The 24,775-nt window shown below is 36.2% G+C and overlaps 2 protein-coding genes across 6 annotated transcripts in view; both read right to left on the reverse strand.

The window, feature by feature from the left end:
- Positions 1–723: 723 nt before the first annotated feature.
- Positions 724–7,194, reverse strand: gfi1ab (growth factor independent 1A transcription repressor b). Its single transcript, XM_051112158.1, has 7 exons — positions 7,004–7,194; positions 4,101–4,305; positions 3,593–3,793; positions 2,701–3,098; positions 2,481–2,618; positions 2,236–2,401; positions 724–2,156 (listed from the first exon to the last, which is right to left on the reverse strand). The coding sequence occupies exons 2-7, from the start codon at positions 4,210–4,212 to the stop codon at positions 1,978–1,980; spliced, it is 1,194 nt and encodes a 397-aa protein (XP_050968115.1). The 5' UTR covers positions 4,213–4,305; positions 7,004–7,194; the 3' UTR covers positions 724–1,977.
- A 352-nt stretch (positions 7,195–7,546) lies between these two features.
- The window catches only part of evi5b (ecotropic viral integration site 5b), a 58,819-nt gene continuing 41,590 nt past the window's right edge, over positions 7,547–24,775 (reverse strand). For all 5 annotated transcript variants that reach the window (XM_051112150.1, XM_051112151.1, XM_051112152.1 and 2 more), the window contains 5 exons: positions 24,595–24,753; positions 23,626–23,772; positions 23,151–23,246; positions 15,710–15,805; positions 7,547–9,423 (listed from right to left, as the gene is read on the reverse strand). In XM_051112150.1, the coding sequence (XP_050968107.1) occupies positions 9,151–9,423; positions 15,710–15,805; positions 23,151–23,246; positions 23,626–23,772; positions 24,595–24,753 (771 nt within the window). In that variant the 3' untranslated portion in view covers positions 7,547–9,150. The remainder of the gene's footprint in view (positions 9,424–15,709; positions 15,806–23,150; positions 23,247–23,625; positions 23,773–24,594; positions 24,754–24,775) is intronic.

The raw sequence follows: 24,775 nt of genomic DNA on the forward strand, positions 1-24,775 counted from the left end.
GTTCTTTGATTTTGTCTTCCGACTATACAAAAACTTGTGCGTCAAACAAAGAATTTGATCTCGGATACTTTTGGAAAATGGAAAACTAGGATTTTTTTTATCCGGCACATATAGGACGGTTGCACTGTTAGAAACGGATTTAACACCGTACATTATTTACCTCACTGTGCCGGATCCCTAGAAAAGTTGACGTTATATCCCGAGGCCATTTTAGACTGCAGGGAAGCAGAATGCACTGACCCGCCCTATTGTTCCGCGGGTATAGAGTCAACTGTTTCTGCTGAATAAACTCCCTTTATTTACACTCAGTTTGGTTAACAGGAGAGATCCAAGAGTGTTTAGAGTGTAAATAAAAGGGGATAATTATTTTCATGGTCAGATAAGCTAACTAAAAAACAACTAGACGTTTGATTTGACGACATCTGCGTCAATGTTTTCTAAAACGGGTAAGTTATAAGAAAAATTCGATAAAAAAAATAAGATTTTGGTCAGATTTATGCTTTTTTGATGACTAATTGATCATACAAATGTGCTAGTAGCCTAATTCATAATTTCTGCAGTTAATTATAAATTAAAGTATAAAATAAACCGTATAAATTGTAGAATGTTCAATTGCTTTAAATGTGACATTCATTTCTCGAGCAGTGCAATAAAACGTTGGAAAAGTTGACAATCCAGCGTCTGAAACCAAGTGGACAAATGTAAACAAATAAATAAATAATTAAAAAATTAGCTACTCTGAGCTTCAAATCAAAAAAAAGTTTTGGTCTTTTAATTTTTGGTCTTTTTATGAATTTTTTATGTAAATTAGTAGGCTACTAAGATTTTATTGTATTTAAAGACATGAGACATAGTTGATCAATCATCTTTATTTTTTCATATTTTTCTTTTCCCTTTCTTTTAAAATATAAAATAATTCTTGATTTCCCATTAACTAAAATGAATTAAGTTATTGGTCTTTCCAATAGTTCTTATCTTGAAAATAGCCTAAGATGCGAAACACATTTAGAATTTCCCACAGCTGTTTTGAATAAATCATTTTTATTTAAAACAAGTAATGAAATACTGAATACTTAAAATAATGAAATGCTTTCATTTACAGTCACGAAATGAAAAAGCCTATGCTTAGCTCAGGATAAGTTATTCGTTTCGCGCACTACGTACAGAGATTTTAAAAATCTGTATGAAACAATATACAAACTTTGGTTACACAAAAAAAGAAAAAATACACACTAGAAATATCTCTTCGTAATATTCTTTATTCCAATAAATAGTGTAAATGATATAAAACAAATTTAATTTAATTTATCGATTTAATTTATTTGAAAGGGTATAGACAATTGAGTTTGTATAGCCTGTATTTGTTTATTTACGCTAAAGAAAACGAACCTAATAGAAAAGGAAAAAAGGATGAATGGAAAGGCTTCGATGGGTTGCCAAATCATCTAAGTTGGGCTATAGTACACAATTCTTTTATTGATGAAATCTCGCAGTCTATTGTAGTGCTTGTTTTGCCAGCATTCCTTTTGCAGCGTTGAAAACAAAGTGACATTCTTTTGAGATGCGGTGATTTTTCTCTCCTTCAGCTGATATTTTGGGTGATACAGTGTCCTTTCTCGCGGCGGTTATATTTCGTCCCTGATTATTTTGGTGATAATATTTTGGGTTCAGACACGATGCCTGGCATGTCTCTGAAGCGGGCTATTGATTTAAATCAAGATACTCTGTGATACCCTGTATAACATCACCATGAAAGCTGCCAGACCTGCTGGCCTGCTGCTGACTCGTAGGCAAATCTCACAAAGCATAAACAGCTCTACAACTAATGTAAACCCTATTAGTCGCCTACTCTAAAACACTGATTTAATGTTTTATGAACAAGCATTTGTAGCTTGATAAATTAAAAGGACTATTAAAGTTCCGACGGGTTGTCCAATAGTGTTTGCTAAAGTCCTGGACTCATGTACGCATGTTTCCTCACTTCAGTCCGTGTTGTGTTTCCTTGTGTCTTCTTAAATCGACCTTGCGCTGGAATCCTTTGCCGCAGAGGTCACATCCAAACGGTTTGAATCCAGTGTGTTTTCGACTGTGTGTTATCAGATTGGAGCTCTGACTGAAAGCTTTCCCACACACCTGACATTTGTGTGGCTTCTCCCCTGGGAGACAAAATCCATACGTCAGCGTTCTATTTCTATAGACAGTGTTCTTTCCATAATACAAATGTTTTTAGCTTACCTGTGTGGATGAAGGTGTGTTTCTTCATGTCTGACTTCTGGTGAAATCTCTTTCCGCAGTACTGGCACGGATACGGCCGTGTATCGGAGTGTATGAGGAGATGAGTGGACAACGTAGATGATCTTTTAAAACTTTTCCCACATATTTTACAATCAAAGCTTCTCTCCTGTGGGATGAAAGACGTGTTTAAACAAATTCATTTTTGCATTACAACACCAAATGAGAACAAAATTCGAGCACTCTACCTGTGAGTGAACAGCTCTGTGTTGTTCCAGACTGACACCGTGTCCGAAAGTTTTCCCGCAGATGTCGCAAGCAAAAGGTCTTGTTCCACTATGCGACCTCCGGACGTGAACTTCCAAGCCATGTGGGGTAGAAAACACCTGTGGAACGGAGAGGGCAATCTTTAATAACATCAAATCGTTATTTATAAAATTCCGAGATATCTATTTGCCATTACATTACCTTGCTGCATTTGATACATTTGTATGCGCCATTTAGCAGGAGTCGACTACACATCACGTCAGAGCTGGATTTCATCTCAGTTCCTTTTCCCAGTATGCTGCTGTCATCATAAAGTCCAGAGGCAGTAGCGCGTTCGAATAGGGTGGCAGTGGAACCGTAACCGTTGTAAATACCAGCGCCAGATCCTCTTTCAGTGAACAGAGATGACTCAACCACACGGTCATTGTAAAAAGCTGGAGGAGTAGGCCGCTCGAGATCCAGAGAGTGCTGATGGTTGAGAGTATGCTGGACCAGCTGTCTGATTTCACATCCAGAGTACCTGTTCCATGCGTAAGGCCTGAAGGGGACGGCGAAGGGCTGTGTTTCCTCAACGGAGGGGGAAAATGACTTGTCTGACTCTGTTAAAGAACCAAAATCGAGTATTTCATGATTACCGAATTTTAACAAATCTGTTTGTGATTATACTGTGTCCAGTGTAGCCAATGGTCAAATTAAAAACAGCTTAAATGTTACATATGATTTGTGCCACAATCCGTTGAGGTTAATTATCTTAAATACTTTTAAACCAAAACACAAGATTTACAATCACATATTTCTGATATTTGATAAATCCGTTTGATATATCCGTTATATGATAAGAAATGAACGAAACGTGCCCATGCAGCCTACTTGTTATGGTCACTACCTCATGCAAATAATTTCCATCAACAGGTAAAATGTTTTGTTAAAAAAAAAACAAAAAAAAAAACGTTAAAAAAAGAAAGAAAGAAACAGGTTGAAAGGTATATACTTATGTAAACAAAAGCATTAGCCTAGTCGTATAACAGACACCCAGTGCATCAAATTTGATAAGCTTTAGATATCTTAAACACGTGAATAAATATATCCGTACCCGGTGATGCTGATGGTGATGGAGGTCGCCAAAAGTCTTCATAATCTGATGAGCGGTCGCACACGCTTTCCTCACAGCTGAGAGGAGACTTTGAAGAAAGATCCGCTTGATCCACCAGGTGGGAGTCCGGAGAACAAGCGCCAGCCGTGTCGCTTGTCAGGGCATCCGTACAGCACTCTGACTCGTCTGAAGTTTTGCTTTCTGTTGTGAGATTTTTTTTTTCGTCAAAACCACAACTGTATAAAATATTTAGCTCACAACTATCCACAAACATCTGGGTATACGTAAGGCTGACTGTGCCAACCAAAATCTAGAATCTAGAGTTTCCCCCACACAAATGTAAAAACTATATTCGTACGCCCGCTATTTTACCATTGCTTTCTTTCTTAGATAGGCCAAGTAAGAAAAAAATGAATAGTTTTAAAAAGAAAAAAATGATAAAATAATTGCAATGCGTTTTGCTTTATCTAGGCTACACTATCAGCAAATCGATATAACTTCGACATACCTGCACATATATGAGTTAAAATAGTATCAAGTCTGCTGTAGTCATCCTCCAGAGATCGTGGCTGGTGGTAGCTGTGTGCTTTTTTGCTCTTCACCAAGAAAGACCTAGGCATTGTGTCTCATCTGGTTTCTTCCTCCTATGTCCTCAGTCATTAGTGAAGATCAGGCAATCTGTCAGATCCACGGATGCGGCTGCTTTTTTATCTCTGAAAAGATTTGAAGACCATTGGTTGAGCAGCGCGTCTGTATAGAGGATACGACAGAGTAGGAGCATGCGTAAAGCAGTTCTCTCGTCTGCCAGGTGTTATGAAGACAGGTGCTTTAAAGGAACAACTACCAAGCCTTAGGCCTGTGATTGGTCCGCCCCTCTACGAGAGGACAGACAGTTTCCCGGGGGGAACCGTGGCTATCAGGATAAGTGATACACTGTTTTATCAATGTGTTACTCAATCCCTAGCTGCAGGGGGAGAGGAAACGCGGAGACGGCAACCCAGCCTGTGCCTTCTCAATCTTATAGACTCATGATTTGCGCAGGTTCTTGTATTAAGATTTAGCTGTTAACAAAAAGGTTTTTTTTCAGTACACAAGCATTTAGGCTATTAAAATCTTCGCTCATTTTATGGACTGCTTATTTTGTGTTTTATATGGATATCATTGATGGACAATCCACAAAGATGCATTAATATATGTGTAAATGCTAAAACAACTTACTATGCATTATATATGCGCATCAACAAAAATCAAGCATAGCCTAAATGTACTTTATTTTCGTTTGCCCGAATTCGCAAATCCACACTTAGATTTAAAATAATAATATCAATCAAATAAAGAATAGAAAATAAAAAACTGTGGTTCTAATGAAATTTTGTGTTTATCCTTCACTCTTACAAAGGTTCTTTATTAGCATGGTTCCATTAAGAACCTTAAACGTCCATGGAACCTTTTAAATGCAGAAAAGCTTCTATATAGTCGAAAAAGGTTCTTTAGATGTTTAAAATGTTCTTCAAAATCGTTCTTTTAAGAACCGGTCTCTGAAAGGTTCTTTGGGAATCCAGAAAATGGATCTTCTGTGGCATCACTGCAACAACACCCTTTTGGAACCTTTGTTTTAAAGAGTGTTCAGCCTAGTTGTATATTTTTTTATATATAATTTAGTTTCAGGATGTGTGTCAATTTTTTATCGTCACCACGCCCCCTCATATACAATTCTACTAAATGCCAATCTAAACGTCACCATAATGACACCTTCAGCTCTTCAAAGTTATTTCTCCTCTCTTAATGACTTTATCTTGTTTTGTTGCGTTTGCCCAGAACAGTTTTGATCTTAAACAGTCAAATCTGTTGTTTGTAAAGAAAACAAAGTTGTTGAACTATCCGCATGAAATTTTCTTTCTAGTAAACACTGAATTGTCATAACCTTAAGGCGAAAAATAAAACTTTTACTGTCAACCCAGTTTCGAAGGCTACTTGTAGATTTGAGATGGCTCAATGGAATTGTTTTCTGAAGTTTAATTTTTAATAAAACGTGTCATTTAAATAATCATTTACATTTTCAAAATGGAAAATCAACCATTTTGTCTAAGTGTAGTGAACACCCAAAAGTAAATGACTCATTAGACAAACATCTTAAAATGTTGCTCTTGAATTTTCAATCGACCATAATTCACTAATCGGACTTTATCAAAGTGATAACGTAAAACTTGTTTTTTGTAGCCCTAAAATAAAGCTGTCCACACGCCAGCGGGGTCACGGCGTTCTCGGGTTTCGTGGCTGCTCAGTGAACAGAGCTGCCTTGTTCAAAGTGGACGCTGGTGATCTGTCGTGGACACAACAGGGACACGCATTCAACTCGTGCGGCAGACAATCAGTGGGAGCCCATACCAGCCAGTCCATCAGTCTACGTCTCACCTGCCTTTGACTCGTGACAGCCGTCTCCTAAATTAATCGCTTCACTTACCTAGATCAGTCTGTCATGTTGAGGGAAAACCTTCAGATTGATGTGGGCAAACCGTTTCTGCTTCAATTTGTCATTTGGACGTGTTTCGATCACTTTTTTACCAGTCTGAATGGATTTATAAAATCTGTCTCGCTCAACAGTACACTGATAATCGCATAATACAGGATCTGCAGTAGAGTGTGTTTGTACTGGCCAGGAAATCAAAGCTCAATGTGCCCCCGTCGATTAGACATACCACCTCAGGGCATCCGGTAGATAGGATACCGATAATGTAAGGACATTGGCAATATCTTGACTGATGTTCAAACATTATCTGACACTTACGCGTTGTGCTTCATCACGAGGATCATATATTGGATATAGTCCTTTTATACAGTTATATTTATCCCAAATAACAAAAGTGACACAAATAACGGGAAAAAGCTGAATCTCAGCACCAAACAGTCTACTTCTATGCCGCGTCGGTGTGACGACCCAAGCAACTTTCGGAAAAAAATAAACTAGAAAACAGAAAGTAACAATAACACTCTTAGACTTGTTGCTTCTTCTTCTTTTTTTTTTTTTTTTTTTTTTTTTTTTTCTAAATATGAACTTTAATGTAAGGCTTACGAGATTATTTCTCCGAACAACCAAAAACGTTATACCATAAGGCGATGTTTTTCTCTAATATTCGTCCTTGATAGACAAACCAAATATGATCTACGAAATACCGAGCGTTGCGGATGAAATCGTTTAAGTTTGCACTGATAAAACAGTGGTGAGATGAGTCAATGTGTTTTATTAATGTTAAATTTGTATGTACAGTATGAAACTTCATGCATAACTGGAAACGCGCGAACTGTGATTTTGCTCTTAGCGAAACCCTGATTTAAGAATTGCGTTTTATACCCATCAATCGCTTTAAATTTAACAAGGGCTCATTTGACAACAGGAATTGCAGTGCTTACCTGATCACACAATTCGTTGTAAGATGAATTCAGTATAGTCGTGATGTTTTAGTTTAAGGAAAGAGCGCGCAACCCATCTCATCGCAGGGTTTTTAAGCGTAAGAGCATAGACAAAAAAGCTTCCTGAACGTTATTTGCGACACATCTCAATAGTAATCCGGTGTAAGGAGGGCTGTGCCTTCAGCAGCTGTTTAAGCGTGATGGTTGACGCGTGAATGCTTTTCATTTGTCATTGAAGGCAGTGTTAAATAAAATGTAAATCCAGCACAAAACAGGAAAAAATACACGTTCCAAACATTAGTGCACGTTTTTTTCTCGATTTCTACAGAAACGAAAATGCAAACATCTATTGTATCAAATGTTATTTAAATAATTACATTAAAAAAAGTAATAATTTGTAAAAAAAAAAAAAAAAAGCAAAACAAAACAAAACATATAACTACATTTTCATCAAACGATTTATGTTATACAACAATTCTTATTTTTATTCTTCATTTCTGCTGCTGCATGGAAAAAAAGCGAACAAAGAATGACACAGGCCACTATCAAATGATATTTTTATTGTGATCTGAATCAACATGTCCATCATCTTCAAGACACTTATCTTGCATTGTCAACGGTCTGTTAAAGCCTCTAATGCCCACAGGAACATTCCACAGGAATTTGATTTTTGTAAGGTTTTAGTTTATATTAAATAACGTTTTCACTTAATTGCTTTAAACCACGTTAGTGTTTTATGTTTTGCAAGTTCGTTTCACCAAGTCTTCATTTTGTAGGTGAACTAGCCATTTTAAAAGGTGGGCAAATAGTGTACCAACTTTACATCCATCATGATGGGTTTTTAAGGCTTGCTCTCAATAGCAGATTGAAGTGAAGTAACTTCATTCCTTCGCTTTGAAGATGACTTCCAAAGTCTTGAACCAATGGGACATACAAACTCATTGGAGGAGAACAACAAAGTAGAGTAAAGCTCAATTAAATATATTGCAATAAACAGGGAATAGTAGTATTTTTCGATTGTGGTGAAGTGATATGCATGTCATCTGTGCAAAAATGCAAACTGATTTAGAAACTAGTTAGTACGAATATGGATGTAGAATGCTTGGTTAAAGTAAGGCCAGAAAAATGAGAACATTGTTCCAACTCTCCCTGCCTCCAGTTCCATTAGCTTGCAGGTATTCATGATTCATAACATGCTCAGCATACCACATACTGTAGAAAATATTGTAAATCAGCAAGAATTTCATAGAATGTTTCCAGGCACAAAACAAAAACTCCATTCTGTGAAATGGAGACTTGACTACATCAAAGCTACAGTACATAAAAGTTACTGGGCAGCAGAGTGCCAGGAAAAGTTGTTGCCTCCAAAGACCTCCCAAATTCAGTAATACATCCCTTTGAACTTAACTGTACAATACATTACAATATAGACATGACATCCACTGAATACATATTTCAAGTAATAATGGAGATGAAAAAAAAAAATAGAAACATGTACATATTTACACAGATGCTGGTTACTTGACCCACACTTAATGTGCTCAAGACCCATATAATTCATGCTAGGAAAACAAGGCTTGCTAAACTTAGGATATGACACCACTGTATTAATAAGGAACAGTTTAATGTGCATTTAAAGATGGTAGTGTTCCGTAATACGTTTCCCTCAAAAGTTACGATGCGTTCACTGTTTTCTTGTGGTTTGTTACAAAAAAAAAAAAAAAGAGGACGATTTAGAAAATAAAAGCTATGATGATGCAAAATCTTAAAATACTATGCTATACAAAGTCGCTTCTTGTAATGTGAAAAATCGTGGGGTATTAGAAACACCCCCTGAAGGTTTGGGAATCTCGTGCCACAAAATGTTGATTTTTATTACAAGGGTCTCAAAGAGGCCCATTAGTCCTCTTTACCGAGGCAAAAATTAAAAAACTAGTGCCAGGGACAAACATCTGACGCATTTTGACAAAAACAAAACAAATGCAGATGTAAACCATGACCTTAAGAAAGATATGAATCCGTAAGTCCATCAAGTTCTCCAGTTCGAGTCCCATGCTCAATGCTCTAGGCAGATTTAAAGAACGAGCTTAAAATCACACTCTCCTTCCCAGACCTTCAATGGCAGTTTGTGTCTTCAATCCATGTGATCACACTGTAGTTGTCTTATGGCTGCCATTTGAGGGCACACTAAGTCGTAGGGCATCTCCTTCCTCATCACCCTCGCTTTCAGAGTCCTCCAGGTTTGGATGTAGTGTGATCCGGCCTCTAACCTGATGACTGGTCAGTTGGGGCGACAGCTTCACTCCATCTTCATCAGAGGACTGGTAGGATTCATTGTCCCCTCCATAGTGATTGACGATATGAATCCCGTCAAAACTGGGTTGGCCGTGTAAGCCCTGCTGCCCTCGTAAACATCGGATCTATGAGCAGAAAAAATGGGCGTCAGCACAACTGAAACTTTAACACCTCAGCCATTTCATTTGACAACATGCAAATTAACACCAGGAAACTATTCCTTCACAAAAGGCGATGATAGGAAAGGTAACGGTTGCAAAACACACATCAACGTACAATCTCTAAACAACAACGGCACCATAAATTTAAACTGGGATAAAGAGGTCAAAATGCTCATTTATGTATTAAATGAGATTACTAAATTAAAACTGTTCCTATTTCTCACCTTCATGTTGTTTTAAACCTGTATGAACTTCTAAATGAAGACATTTTGCCGAATCCGAATACTGTGTTTCGGAAAGGAAATGAAGGATACTACGGAACCACTAAAGGGAATACATATGAGATGGGAGAAAAAAAAAACATTTCATTGCTTTCTCTCGTTGGGTAATTATACTGTATATAAACTGTGGGCATCAAGGAACCGCTATTAATACGTGGAGCACTGAAATTGCTTTCTTGCTTTTTACTTTCACTTTCGAAATTAGCGATCACACATGCTCATGTATACGCTACGGCATGGCAGTACTTACCACACATTTTACAAGATTTGTTGCTCAGGATCTGCGAATCATTTGCCATCGTCCTATCAGTCATCCCTCTTTACTCTAAGCGGTAAGTGAAATTTTATGTACTGTAATGTAACAGGCTACCGCTAAGCGTAGAATGTGTTATTTGTTTTCTATGGAAGCCTGTTTGCATCACTGGATTAAACAAAGATGTTATTCTGGCTTTATCTCGCAATTCTTAATTTTTTTTCTCAAAATTGCATGATATAAATTTGCAACTGCAAGTTATAAAGTCAGAACTTTTAAGATAAAAACGAGGAAATTTGAATTTTTTCTAGCAAATGAGAATTTTTCCTCACAATTTTGACCGTTCTCGATATCAAAATTGCGAGATATAAACTCGTAATTGCGAGAAATGATGAGAAAATAAAAGTCAATTGTATTTCTCACACAATTCTGACTTTCTAACTTGCAAAATGCGAGTTTAAAACTCACAATTCTGAAAAAAAGTCAAAATTGCAAGATATAAATTGGCAAGCACAAGAAATAACGTCAGAATTGCATAATATAAACTTGCAACTGTGAGTTATAAAGTCAGAATTGCGAGATACAAACAATTGCGAGAAAGTCAGAACTGCAAGCTTTTATTTTACTTTTCCTCGCAAATGCAAGTTTGTATCTCGCAATTCTGACATTATTTCTCACAATAGCAAGTTCATATCTCACAATATTCAGATATAAACTTGCAATTCTGACAACTGTTAGATATAAACAGCTGCAAGTTATAAAGCCCAATTTTAAGAGGAAAAATGACTGATGTTCTCACAAATGCAAGTTTATCTCTCAGTTCTTACTCAACTCACAATTGCATGTTATAAAGTATATAATCTCACAATTCTGAGAAAAAAGTCATAATAGTGAGGAAAAAAAAGGTCAATTGCAAGTTTATCATGCAATTTTGACTTGATAATTCGTAATTGCGAGTTTATATCTCACAACTGCGATCTGAATTGTGAGATGAAAAGTTGCAATTAACTTTATTTATTTATTATTCAGTGGCGGACACAGGCTATACACATATAGTTTTCCATGGCTTTCTGAAGACGGATTCACTATTCGGGCACATCCCTTAGACCAACTATCATTGTATGGACCAAAAAGAAAAAAATAATAATAATCTTCAAATTCCCCTATTTTGTGTTCTACAGATGAAAAAAATGCTTGATGTTTTGAAACAACATGAGGGTGAGTAAATTATGAACATTTTAATTTTGTGTAAACTATTTAAAAAGCAAGTAATAAGTCAGCAGGTCATTTGCACTTGAAGAATAAGCCATGTATCACATAGTATAATACAAAGTCCATCAAACTCAAAATGAAAGTTCATGCTCAAAAAAGGGAGTAAATGAAATGGCCAGCTCTAAGGCAATAACAAAAAAGTTCTCGTGTGAAATGTGGTTTCAAATTGAGAAACTTGCTTTGTGGTATAACACACAGTTGATGGAGTTGTACACTCTCTTACCTGAAACATTCTGCCTCAGAAAGACAGACATGTGGGGAGAGACATATTCATGGGTTTTTCAGTTTAACCACAACCAGAAACATTCTGTTTTATGCCCTGTCCACAATGTAGTCATTCCATCTGACATTACTCTAATAATAAAACAACCAAGAGTTTTTAAAATGAGAATACAGTGTTCATGTGGTATCCGAATGCAGTGCACATAGAAGAGGGTTTGATGTGTGGGCTGTAGAGGCTTCAGAAAGAAAAAAGTGAACAAGCCGGAAGACGGTGTCAAAATGGCAAGTGAGGCCACAAGTATGACAAGTCATGACTTTGTGATGTTGAGAGATTAGCTCAAGTATGGTTTTGCTTGGTGCAAATGCGGCTGATTGGAAACCTCTCGCTGTTTAGCAACTACGTGATTTAAATAGCAACCAGATACGAGACATCCGTCCTTTTGTTTTAAGGTTATGACTAAGCCGACTTCAGTGTGGCTGATTTAAGCACAACTTTACAACTTAATTCCACAAATCTCGTTAAACACTTCCAGATAAATGACAGACATTTTTTTTTTATTTTGTAAAGGTGAGCGATTTTATTAAACTTGCCTTTATGCACTTCTACTTTGATAATTGAGGTTCCTCTTTTGTGACTCACTTTCTCCTAAACATTTGAATAAATTACTGGATATAAATATATATAATTGAATTAACTCTCCATGCATTCACTCTTCTCTCTTCACTACACACCCACAAACATCCAAATCAGTCTTGTTCATAAGGGTTTGTGGCTACAGACAGGATTCATGCTGTTGTTTGATTGTGCACGAAGAGGAACCTGCTAGGTTTTTTCAGAGGTAAAGCTGTCTTACTGCACTCTGTTGATAGGGATTGAGATGGCCTGGGAATGAACGATTTAGTAGAAAGTTGTTTGACCACAAACCACCAGCCTTTTGTTGTCAGTATTAAGGAGGAGGAGAAAATCAGACTACATCCTGCACCCGGCATAAATCAATTAAATGCTTTCCGTTTTCTGTTCTGCTGTTCCACATTCAGTGTAGCTTTTTTATTGTAGAATAACATCTAGCTAAAACTAACGGAGGTGACATCTGGCTATATATAAACGTATTAAACATTACGCTGGGGATTTTTAAAACTGGTTGTTCCATAATACATCAAAGAAAAAAAAACGTCATAATTTTCAAGTCATGCCCACTGCACATACTGTGTCAACACCTTTCCAAACACAAAGCTTACAACTGCTAATGATGTCAGATTCTAAACATTACACCATCCATATCAACCTGTACAACCTACATTAAAAAAAAAACATCATTGGGCTGAAAAAGAAGCTATTAGACCAGATTTCTTAATGCCTAATATAAACAAACTTGAAATGTACCAGATTTACTATTAAATTTGCATTATGGATATTTTTCATGGGCCCAAGATGCAGAAAAGTCAGTCACTGGGAGAAAATTTTACAGTTTTCATCTACTGATAATATTTCCTGTAATAATGGTTTTCATTTTGATCAATTTATTATACGTTTTCATCTACTGATAATATTTCCTCTGTAGCTATTTAACATTTGACACTGCTTTAAGCGTCACTGCTGCAGAAACAGCAAAAAATGACCAGAAATCTCACTTCCAGAAGTGGGCAACAACCAAAACAACACATTGGCCACAAAAACGACACCACCTACAGAGAATCAAAAGTTGTCACAAGAGAAGCACGCAACTAAAAGGGAATTCACACAAAGTAGTCAGCCCTCATATAAAACCTATGGATTTGTGAACATCACTCCAATGCAGAAACTGTGTCCTCAGCTCTTTATTGTAAATATTATCCATGTCTGCAACTCAGAACAGTACTTGTATAAAATTGGATGCAACTTATTAATAACTGCAACACTAACACTTGCAAATCTAGTGAAGAAAGCTTTTGTGTGGCCACTTCCCTCTACACATCAATGACAATAAATCTTCTGATGCAAGGCTCTGCAATGCCTTATATCACAGTTTATATCACAGAGTCTTAAACCTGAGCATCAACGTTTGGTACAAAAACAGTTCTGGGTCACACAGGAAAGCTTTAAAGCGGAAGCTGTCTTTGTCCATTCAGTAACTTTCTGAACATGAATTAGAGAATAAAGGAGAGATCTTCATTTTTATTACAAAATTATAGATTTGACTGCTTATTAGAGGTTCAAACCGAACACTTCTAGAGACTTGAAACTTGGCCAGATGGTAGAGCTTAATTTGGGGAGACACTGACAAAGACTCGCCCCAATCTGCCAATAGGAGGCGCTATAGTGATCGGAAATGCGAAATCGCTCATAACTCCTAGACAATTCGTTGACTTTACATAGGTCAAATTTCCCACCATTTAGAATTTTTCGCAAAACATACTTTTGCAAACTAGTCCTAGGTTTTTCGCTCAATCAGAACCAAACTAATGCAGATAAGTTATCTGGAGACTAATTAGCAAAAGTTGTCAAAACCAAATTAAAGTTCAATTGTTGATCGAAACGGGCCGCAAAAATGTTTGAAGTGCGTGGGGCCACTTTTACTAAAATGGTTATAACTTTAGAACGGAATGGCATATCTTCACCAAACTTGGAACACATGAATGAGCAAATGGTCAAATAGCAAAAACTGACAACTTGGTGGCGATATATAAGAGGGGAAAAAACATGAAAATGGCTCTAACCATGCACCCATTAGTCCGAGGTGCCATCTATATCTATGAGGGCATTGGTGCGTCTCTAAAAACATGGCCGCCACCAGCCAATCAACTTTGAGCATCTGTTAGACAAGGTAAACAAGGCTGATTGGAATGAAACTGGATAAGCCTGTTTGACATGTGGCTATAGAGGTGAAAAATTTGAAAGAAATCGGCCACTAGGTGGCGCTATCCGAATTTACGCCTCATATCTAACGTGAGTTTTCACACGTACACACAATATTCAAATAATTTGTTAGCTGTGCTAAATGCTACTTTTTTGAACTCGTCCTAGATGGTTCATCTGATTTTCACCAAAATTGATACAGACCATCTTCAGATGGTCATAACAAAAAGTTATCAAAAGCTTTTGATAGACTCAATCGTTCTCAAATAGATACAATGAATGGATTTGACAAAGAGCTCACCGAAGTAGTCATGAGTCTATATCTCCTCAATGCTTTACAGCGTTCTTTTTCAGCCCAATGATGTTTTTTAATGTAGGTTGTACAGGTTGATATGGATGGTGTAATGCTTTACAACTCTTGAGGTCAAAATCTTGAGGTTACCTGCATAGTTTTAGCACAATGCCACCTAGTCGTCAGGAGATATGCAAAATGACAAAATGGATCTAATGCTTTTTTCTGCAATTTCGTGCATATCGGCACCAAACTGTCTATCATCATAACCCCTAGTTAACCACATGACATTAATTTGGGATGCCACCTATTGGTCAAAAGTGATAAATCATTAAATAATATTTCTAGTGATTTTATGATTTTTCAGCCTTTTTGAACACAATCACCTTAAAATGTCTGTAATTGCTCAAACGTCTTCAAATGCTTGAAAGCCAGTAATTGCTGATTGCAGCTATACCTATTAAAAATGATTTCAGTGTACCATCTCCAATGACTGTGTAGAGCCAAGATAATGCTATATAAACTGGGAAAATGTCTCACTGTAAATTATCTATTTCTTGTATCTATCCACTATTGTGTGGATAGGCAACCTTCAATACGAGGTCTACTAGACATTTTATTAAAACACGGGGTCGATAGAAAAGATTTTGGAGTGGTTATAACAGCACCTGTGAGCGGATAGGTGTAGCGCTAAAGAGTGTGACGGGGTGTGTACGGGCAAACTGAAGTGCAGGAAGAGGCCACACACAGGGCGTAGTTAACACTTAAAAAAAAGCCCTGTGAAAAGCTAACAAATCTGTTCAAAACGCTCATAAAGCCTGTGAAAAATAAGCTAACCACACAACAAATAGTAGAGTTCAAAAACAAAGATCAGGCAGGAAAAGAAGCATCTCATGGGTGGGTAAAACATCACAGCTGCCAAATAGACTTTGACACTAAGATAGACTCTAGAATCATTTCAGGCATGTAACTTTTTCAAATTGTCATTCTTTCAAATTATTACTTTTTTTGCAACTTTTGCATTTACATGAAGACATCCGTGGCCTAGCTCACTCAAAAATACTCAAAAATGTTTCTAAACACATGGAAATTACCTCATGTTTGAGATCTGCTATCTGATCCTTGAGGTCTCGGATGTACTGGCTGGAGTCTGTGTTGTTGAGCTGACCTTGGACCTTCCCTTCCTCTTTCTAAATAAAAAAAAAAAAAACGTTTTATAAACAATATGCAAACTATTCAGAACAACTAGCAATCATTTATAGAATTAAAATTCTGTCATTTAACCAGCCTCTCATTGTTCCAAACCTGTATGACTTACTCTATTCCATGAATAAAAGATTCTAAACTACCATTAATGAATCAGTGAGACCAGTGTTGAAAACCATATTTACTGAAAAGACCTGACCTGCAATAATTATTCCTTCATGTACTAGACATCACTTCTTATCAATGTAGCACAAAGCTAGGGCAGATATCAATATTGTCAGTGATTTATATTTCGGTCCTTAGACATAGCTATCACATGGTTGTAGAAAATCAGTGTAATAAAGCACACAAATACTTCCACTTCAATTTAATGGAGCTTTTCATCATTTTAGAACTTAACAGCTCTGGTCCTTATTTTTCATTACGCTGAAAGAAGTGGCCAAGATATTTTTTTTAAATTCACATTTTGTATTCCACAGAAGCATGTCATACAGGTTTGGTGAAGAAATATTGACAAAATTTGCATTTTTTTAAGAACCATCTCTTTAAGAAGCAAGTGCGAGGGAAAAATCTGTTGGTGAGTGTTGTGGCGGTCATACTGGTTTAAATATATGTGAACAGACTGAGAGACTATAAATGCAGTTGTGTTTTTCACTGCTGTTGAATGCCTTGAGGGAGCTGCGGTATTGAACAGCCATGTGTACACACTACATAACATGTTTACCCTCCACATTGACACCTGTTAAAAAGGGAATCAAAACACACATTACAAACATGCTGCAAAGAGCCGTTTTCCTCTGTATTGGTACAGTTAATGGTACAGAGTGAGGAGTGAAAAAGGAGAAGAGGTGCAGAAAGGGGTGTGTTATAGAGGTACGGAGGTAAGATCAACGCATACACACACACCCTCCTAGAGGGAAGGGTGTTTTCAATTCCTGTGGTCTGCGTTCGGCTGTGCATGCAGCACTCTGATAGGCCGAGGATGAGGATGGTGAGGGATTTAAAGTGTTCTTCCAAGAATTTGTGTTTTTCTTGAGGTTTCAACCCCCTCCCCTCCATAGTGTTGTGATAAGGGAAAGGCAGTTAGCTGACTTCCTAACACTCAGCTGCATGAAATCAGCAGGTGGCAGGCTGCAGCTAGAGACATCAAACATCTGAGTAATGGCTTCCTTACTTCAGTACCCCCCAGTACAACTGAATGGGGCAGTTAATGCAAACCCAGTAAGTAGAAAATATTATATCAAGAATATAATGTATAGTCTGCATTGATAGCCTTGTGGGCAGTGCGACGCCATGCAGCACAGTTGCGCTTCGGGCGTCCCGTGTTCGAGTCCCGGCTCGTGGAACTTTCCCGTTCCCTTCCCCCCCTCTCTCTCCCACTTCATTTCCTGTCTCACCACTGTCCTATCAATAAAAGGCAAAAACGCCAAAAATAATATAAAAGTATATATATAACACCGTGTCTACACCGGAAGCAACGGCGTGGCGCGACGCGACAAAATACAGTAGAACCCATTGTAATCTATAATGCTGTCTACACTGGATGCGGCGCAGTGCGACACGACAAGTTCCCGACAGTAAACTGTTGCCTTGTTCTATTTATGACATGCTCACACAAAGTTCAAATGATTTGGAACGGTCGATTTGTCGCATCCACTGTAGACACGGCGTTAGGGCTGTCAGTCGATTAAAAAAAAAAAATTATCTAATTATTTACAAATTAAATAACTAAATCTAATTAAATCGCAAAATAAATTTGACTGAAAAAAAACACAAAAGATTATTTAAAGCAATTTTTGTGTTAAATGAGAAAGCACCAAGTAGACATTACAAATTGAAGCTTTAGAAAAAAAATAAAAAAAAATTGATTCAAATGTAAAATTTATTGCACAAACATTTAGGCTGCAATGGCCTAACATAAACTATAGAACAAAAGAAGAAAATCATCTCAGTATTTTTGTTCATATAATGAAATTCATGGTAACCCAAAAAGCTTTGTTACCAACAGTCTTCAAAATTATTTTTTTGTTCCACAAAAGAAAGTTTTAAAATGAATATATGCTGACATTGGGGGGGTGAACTATCCCTTTAATGTTTTTATTTCTATTATTACTATTATTATCATTATTTTAATGAAATAAAATTCTAAACAAGAAACAAAATCTGCCAGCCGGTGGCGGTAAATGCCTTTATGAGTCATTCACTCATTTGATTCAATTAGTTCAAACGGTACATTCTCAGGAATTAAGTAAATGTCTCTCTTTATGAATGGGCCTTTGAATCACCGGTTCACACAACTCGTTCGTGGATTCATTTAGAAACAAAACACCACTGTGTTGGTCAGAGACAACAGAGACAACAATTTCACTATGGCTTCAAAGGTAATAATGTTCTCAGCAAAACTGAGCAAAAAACAACAACAACATAACAGTGTGTTTAAAATATAACACAATATCAATTTCTTCTTTACTGAACTGTTGTATAAAATCACATTTAAGCTTGTGATAGATCGGAAGAAAATCAGCACTCGTGTCATAGGTCTATTGCTCTTGCTGCCCGTGTGATTTCGTCTTATATGTGACATATAAAAATATGAGCCAAAACACATATGGGGCATTTTTTTTTTTTTTTGCACCAATATTTGTCAACAAAATGAAACGTAATAAAAGATGTATAGGTCTAGGGGCTGGGCCAGCGTGTTAACTGTGTTAAACTATTTGAATAGTGTTATTTTTTATAACTAATGAATTAAGTTTTTCACACCATTTTTCCTTCTGGAGCATGAGTGAGCGTTTGAAGCTTTTGTAATAGTTGCATATGAGTACCCTCAGTAGTTCTCAGTGTGAAAAGATGGATCCCAAAAAAAATCAATTATTTTTGGAAAGGGTTCAAATACACAAAAATGCTGGAAAACTAAAGAATATGTGAGACCTGAAGGATTTTTCTGAAGAACAGTGGGCAGTTTAACTGTTCAGGACAAACAAGGAACTCAAACAACTATCACTCAAAAAAAAAAAAAAAACAGCTGTGGATTGTTCAGGTAACAACACAGTATTAAGAATCAAGTGTATGTAAACTTTTGAACGGTCATTTTTTATAAATTCAACTATTATTTTGTCTTGTGGACTATATGTAAACATCTTTTATGTGAAGTATTTTATTCAGGTCAATACTAAATAAAAAAAAGAACATGCATCTTGAATGATCCCTCTTATTTTGGTAAAATTAACATTTTGTTGATTCTGCAAGGTGTATGTAAACATTTGACTTCAACTATAATTCATTAGCCCCATAATAAATCACAAGCATCACCAACTCGGTTGTCTGTTATTTTCTATTAATTCAATGGCCATCGTCAATTATTCCTTGCATGTATAATAAAACACTAAAAACTAGGGCAGGGTTGACTATATCAGTGAATCAGTTTTAATCGATATTCATTCTAAATGAACCAATATCGATTCTTACGTTCGAAGATATTTAAGTCTATGCTGTTTTCTGTTGATGCATGAACAAAACTTCACTAAACAATTTATAGGATGCCTGTCATCCAATAATTGCAATAAGCTTTGTGGATTTAAAAAAAAATAACTTTTAACTTTTCCAAACAATAAATGTAATTTTGCTGCTTTTTAATGTGGCGTAACTGATAGCTGTAACCGCAGTTCACGTAAACCAATCATCTTCATCTTTACTACTAGTTATATCACAAAATAAATATGAATGAACATTAGAAATGGGACTTGCTTAACAGTTTTGTGTCTCATGATCACTCAATCAATGTTTTGGAACCAAAAAATAAATAAATAAATAAATAAACAAAACCGCTTGTAAATAGTGTAATGTAACGTTGCTGCTTTTAAGTCAGTAAAGCTTTATTTTACATAGCTCATTAGTTAACCATTAAAGATAACTCTAGAAAGCAGCATCTGATAAATATATGCACTGTCTTACATATTCATTACACTTTTACTTAACCTAGTGATGTCTTCATTAAGTAATGTATAAGTGAATACATCTATGATGAAATCAAGTTAAGACAGCTATTGTTTAAATCTGTAACATTAAATGTATAATGCAGAAATGACTATATGGCAACAGCAATTTAAATGTTTATATACAACTTAGCTTTTCATTGCCTATAATTATAATCCAAAAAATACATAGCAAATTAATTTAATCATTAGGATTCTTAATTTTAACTTTTAACATTATAGTATTATACCAACTGACAGATATCCCTATATAGGTTACAGCTTTAGTTGAGAGATACTTTTTTCCTTAAGGAAAACCATGTAACTTTCTGAATGGTATCGTAATTATTGAATCAAAATCAAATCAAATTGTGAACCCTGCCTCAATACTGAGGCCTACTCGATACTGCAATAAATTGTTTTAAATGCTACAAGTAAATTTAGGTATCCGTATGATGTGTGCGAGTATTATATATGATACCAACTATTGTGCTTCCCTGATTTGTGCATTTTCAACCAATCACTGTAATGTGCAAATATGAATCCTAGTATAATGCTACCCGCATTAAACCATTTAAACGGAACAAACGTTAAGCCTTCCATGACAAAATATTTACATGGAAAAAAGAAGAAACGACTCTTTTCAGAAGCCAAAACACATTCAGAATGAGTTTAAAATATTTTCCTAAAACAGAGCATATCCGACGTTTGCTCAGTTCAAAGATTTGAGTTTACTTAAAACTTTTGTTTTTTTTGTTTTTTTTGATGTTTTCACAATTAACAGGTAAACAGCATAACCGTTTTACAAGAAAGCAGAACAGAACTGAGCCACAATGACTCGATCAAATGATGCTGATGAACTTGTAGTATTAGAGTTGAACTGTTGGCCTGATTCCGAGGAAGATTCAGCTTCGTTAAATTGAGCAGTTCTTATCTGATGGAACAAACTCTATTGTGACACTGCTTCTTTTTAACATTTGATAACTGCTAAATGTAAACTCTAAAATATTCTATTTTATTATTATTATTATTTACCTTTAAGCAACTTTTTGACACATTAAAACCAAACGCCCTCAGCAGACACACATCCTGATGAATACTTAATTAAAACGGTAAAATGTTCAGGCTTTATTTGTTGTTCTATATCAGGTTGGCATGGCAACAAACACTGTCACTTCAGTGTTTTTGACGCTTGTGATTTTAAACGCTTCTACTAAAATAGTACTGAGATTTCTCTTATTGCTCTGTCTTTGTTCACATTTATGCACGCATCTCACAAACACATGCCGAGCTAAATCTCTCTGTTACAATAGATCACATGAATGCAAAGCAGCAAAGCATAAAGCAAAATGTGAGCTTTGATTATAGCTCAGTGTGCTTCTCTGCCTGATAGGAAGTGGTTTCTCATCTGGTAATGAAGATAGCTAAACTGCGGTCCCATGGGCCATGCAAGCAGCCGTTTCAACCCTGAGCTCAGCTAGGTGTTAAAACTAAAAAAAAAAAAACCCACTTCACTCCACTCTAAGTTAGGCAAGAGATTATAACAATGCTGAGGAGCAGCAATGCTGATGCTCTGCAGTTTTCTTGTCAAGACTTCATTCAGTCACAATAACTATTAACTCGGGACTGACACGACGTGTGGGTGTTCTGAAAGGTGTCTACATCTCCTGTAGGCTGGGGAGTCGGGTTTGTGTGTTGGTGTTTGGTGTCAGACAGACCTGTAGGTTCACTTTATAGTGGATCTTTCCAGTGAAAATAAAAACCACACTTACACCAGGTGACTCAAAGTCGGTCCAGAGAAAAAAAAAAGGCTGTGATGACATCATGGTGTTATATTTTCCAGCAATGGGACATGTTGAGCTAAGAGTGGGCGAAAGGTGAACGAATAAATGAACGGTTTGACGCTAAATCGGTAACAATAATGAACAGAGATGTAAATTCTAAATGCTTCATAATATATTTAAAACAGGCTTATCAATCAATTACATTTGATTGCATTTGAGTCATTTTTTTTGGTTTGTGTACCTGCATCAATTTGTGTGAAAATGCTTTACTGACTTAATTTTAAATGTACAGTATATTAATTACTAATCTTAAACGTTCAGTATATAATGAGGGTGTTCATCATCATTTACTGGTAAACAGGTGTATCATTCACCGAAAGCAAATAATAAATCGCATTCATTAACAGCCTAAACTAAAACAGTTTTCGATCCTCAAAAGTAGCTTTTTTTTTTAATGGTGTAAATGGCTGATAGAAAAACAATGGGCAGTTTCTTTCTCTCATTCTCCGTCATCTACATTGTCTATCGCCACCAGCCTAAAAGTGAATTAAAATATGGTTAAGCCAGATCTGTTGCCCACAGCCCTCAGGGTAAAAACCATGTAGGTAGCCAAAACCACAGAACCACAGCTAAGAGTTGCAGATGCCTGAGAGGAGCATGCTTGTCTAATCTGATATATAGCAATCTGATGCAATTTCAGCACACACACACAGACCAAAAAAAAAAAAAACACATACTTTTAGCAAAATACAACTCTCAAGTAAAATCTAAGAAAGAAAACGGCAAAATGAGAGATGACGCAGACTGTCCAACATCATATAACTTCATAGAAAGGTAAAAGAAAGTGCTGAAAAGAAAAGCTTGTGACAGAAATGAACACACTCTCATAAAGGTGAGATTTAGTTTCGAATACAAAAAAGCCCGGTTTATATCTGTCTCAGGAAGGAAAGTCAAACTCCCCACACTGATATAAAACAGCACTGACGACATACTGAGCTAATCTTTAAAATAATTTGCTTCCTGCATGGGGAACGCAGACTATTCAGATAGCTGCATCTTCTCTGAAGAGATCAAACGCTCGTCTCACTTCTCACTTCAATCCAGTAAATCTTACTAATATAATCTTTCCCTTAAATCAAAACACACCTGCATTTCAATCACAGCCAATGTATATATATGGTTCTATTTACTGTAACGCCACAGTCATTAGTTTCAGATGATTTACATAAAAATAATGTATACATCTTACGATAGGTTTTTTTGTGTACTATTTTTAAAGAATCTGGGTTCATCAATCAAAATTAGTTGTTGACAATGACCAAATGAGTTACCAAATCTTTCAAGAAATGTTTTACAAATAGTCATTTGCCCTTATTTACACGCTAAAGTTGAAATGTTTTACACAGGAACCAAACTATGTGGACAAGTAAAAATGCTATGGCAGCAGAAAGATATAATCACGTTGTAAATGTGAAATCTAATGGGGACAGATTGACTATGCTGTTTGGCTGTGACAGGACTGAACTGTGACGGAACGTGCTGTGCTGAGTGGATTCTGTTCTCGTTTCTACCTGAATCTCAAGCTCAGAGATCTGCTGCTGAAGTTCAGCCATGGCAGCGATATTGTCAGCTTCTCTCAATCTCACTGCCATTACCTCTTCTTTATTCTGTTGGAAAGAGAAAAAACTGAGAACATGCATATATATTCAGCTTTTATTGAATGGCTTATTTTTGTATGCTTATCTGAGAACAGAAACACTCAACATCTACTGCTGCTCTCAAACTGGAGCGCTGACAACAGGAACTACAAAACCCTATTTAAAGCTAAGTCATGAATGAGGAAATGCAACCAAATCATACGAAGATGTTGTAATTAGAGGCATATTTTGCTTTTTTGTATCATTTTTTGTTATTTTGACAGATTAATAACTGAATAAAAGGTGTACTGGTAAATTAGAATAAGAAAATACATAATTCAAATAGATTATATAGCATTATTATTTTTTTTTTTTTTAAAGTTGGGCTGTTACGTTGACTGTAACTGACCTTGCACTCTATTTCAGCCTGTTTCCGTTTCGTCTCCTGCAGCTCTGTATGCAACATCTTGTTCTGGCTGGTCAAAGCCTGCAGTCGCTCCTGTTGATTTCGTGCCTCTAGCTCTGCACGCCGCAGTTGATTACTATGTATCTGATTCTGTAAGTGTGTAAAAAACAAATAAATAAATAACCAACTACAAATCTCTACATGTCATTTCCAGTTTTCTTAAAAAAAAAAAAAAAAAATCTTAAGATCACCAAACTAAAATCTTTAGTAAGCAGTGGCCAAACTCAATACATTGAATCATGTCATAGTATGAACTCATTGGCTTTGTCTCCCTCTATTGGCTAAAAATGTATGTTCTCTGACCTATTTCCTCTCAAGTCAGTGGCCTGCAGTACAAGGTTAAAAACACTTATTTTGAGTCATTTTATTTAGTTAAGTGTAATTTTGTTGTATGTAAATAACTGTCTTGAAGCCGGGCAAAAGTTTGTGTCCTAAGTCTTGAACAAAAGATGATTAATTAAAAAAAAAATGTGACCCTGGACCACAAAACCAGTCATAACGGGTCAATTCTTTTTTTATAAATCTGGAATCTGACGGTGCCAAAAAAAAAAAAAAAAAAAAAAAAAAAAAAAAAAAAAAAAAAAAAAACACACAATACTGAGAAACTTGTCTTTAAAGTTGTCCAAGTTTATAGCAATGCATAATACTAATCAAAAATTAAGTTTTGTTATATTTATGGAAGATAATTTACAAAACATCTTCATGGAACATGATCTTTACTTAATATCCTAATGATTTTTGGCATAAAAAAAAAAAAAAAAAACGATAATTTTGACCCATACAATGCATTGTTGGTTATTGCTACAAATTTACCCATGCTACTTATGACTGGTTTTGTGGTCCAGGGTCACATATTAAAAATGTTAAAACAAGCTTAGAAATTGGAATAATGAGCAAGCATGTGAATAAGACCTGGGTCTCCAGTTCCAGCATCCTCTGTCTGATTTCTCTGAGCTCTGCCTGTGCCTCTGCCTCTCTGAGTCTCACGCTCATCAGCTCATCTTGAAGCTCGCTCGCTGCATTCTTTCGCGGGCTGTCTTTCCAGCGGCCTGCCGTGCGCGCCAGATGCCTCTGCACACAAGGTCAAAATACC

Source organism: Labeo rohita, chromosome 6 (genome assembly GCF_022985175.1).
Source record: "Labeo rohita strain BAU-BD-2019 chromosome 6, IGBB_LRoh.1.0, whole genome shotgun sequence".
Taxonomy (NCBI): domain Eukaryota; kingdom Metazoa; phylum Chordata; class Actinopteri; order Cypriniformes; family Cyprinidae; genus Labeo; species Labeo rohita.

What these genes read in the sequence shown, in the direction of transcription:
- gfi1ab (XM_051112158.1), bottom strand. Translation starts at nt 4,212, where the DNA reads ATGCCTAGGTCTTTCTTGGTGAAGAGCAAAAAAGCACACAGCTACCAC. An exon ending in AATGTATCAAATGCAGCAAG is followed by an intron (nt 2,619 to 2,700) that starts GTAATGTAATGG and finishes TCCGTTCCACAG; the next exon opens with GTGTTTTCTACCCCACATGG. An exon ending in ACAGAGCTGTTCACTCACAG is followed by an intron (nt 2,402 to 2,480) that starts GTAGAGTGCTCG and finishes TTCATCCCACAG; the next exon opens with GAGAGAAGCTTTGATTGTAA.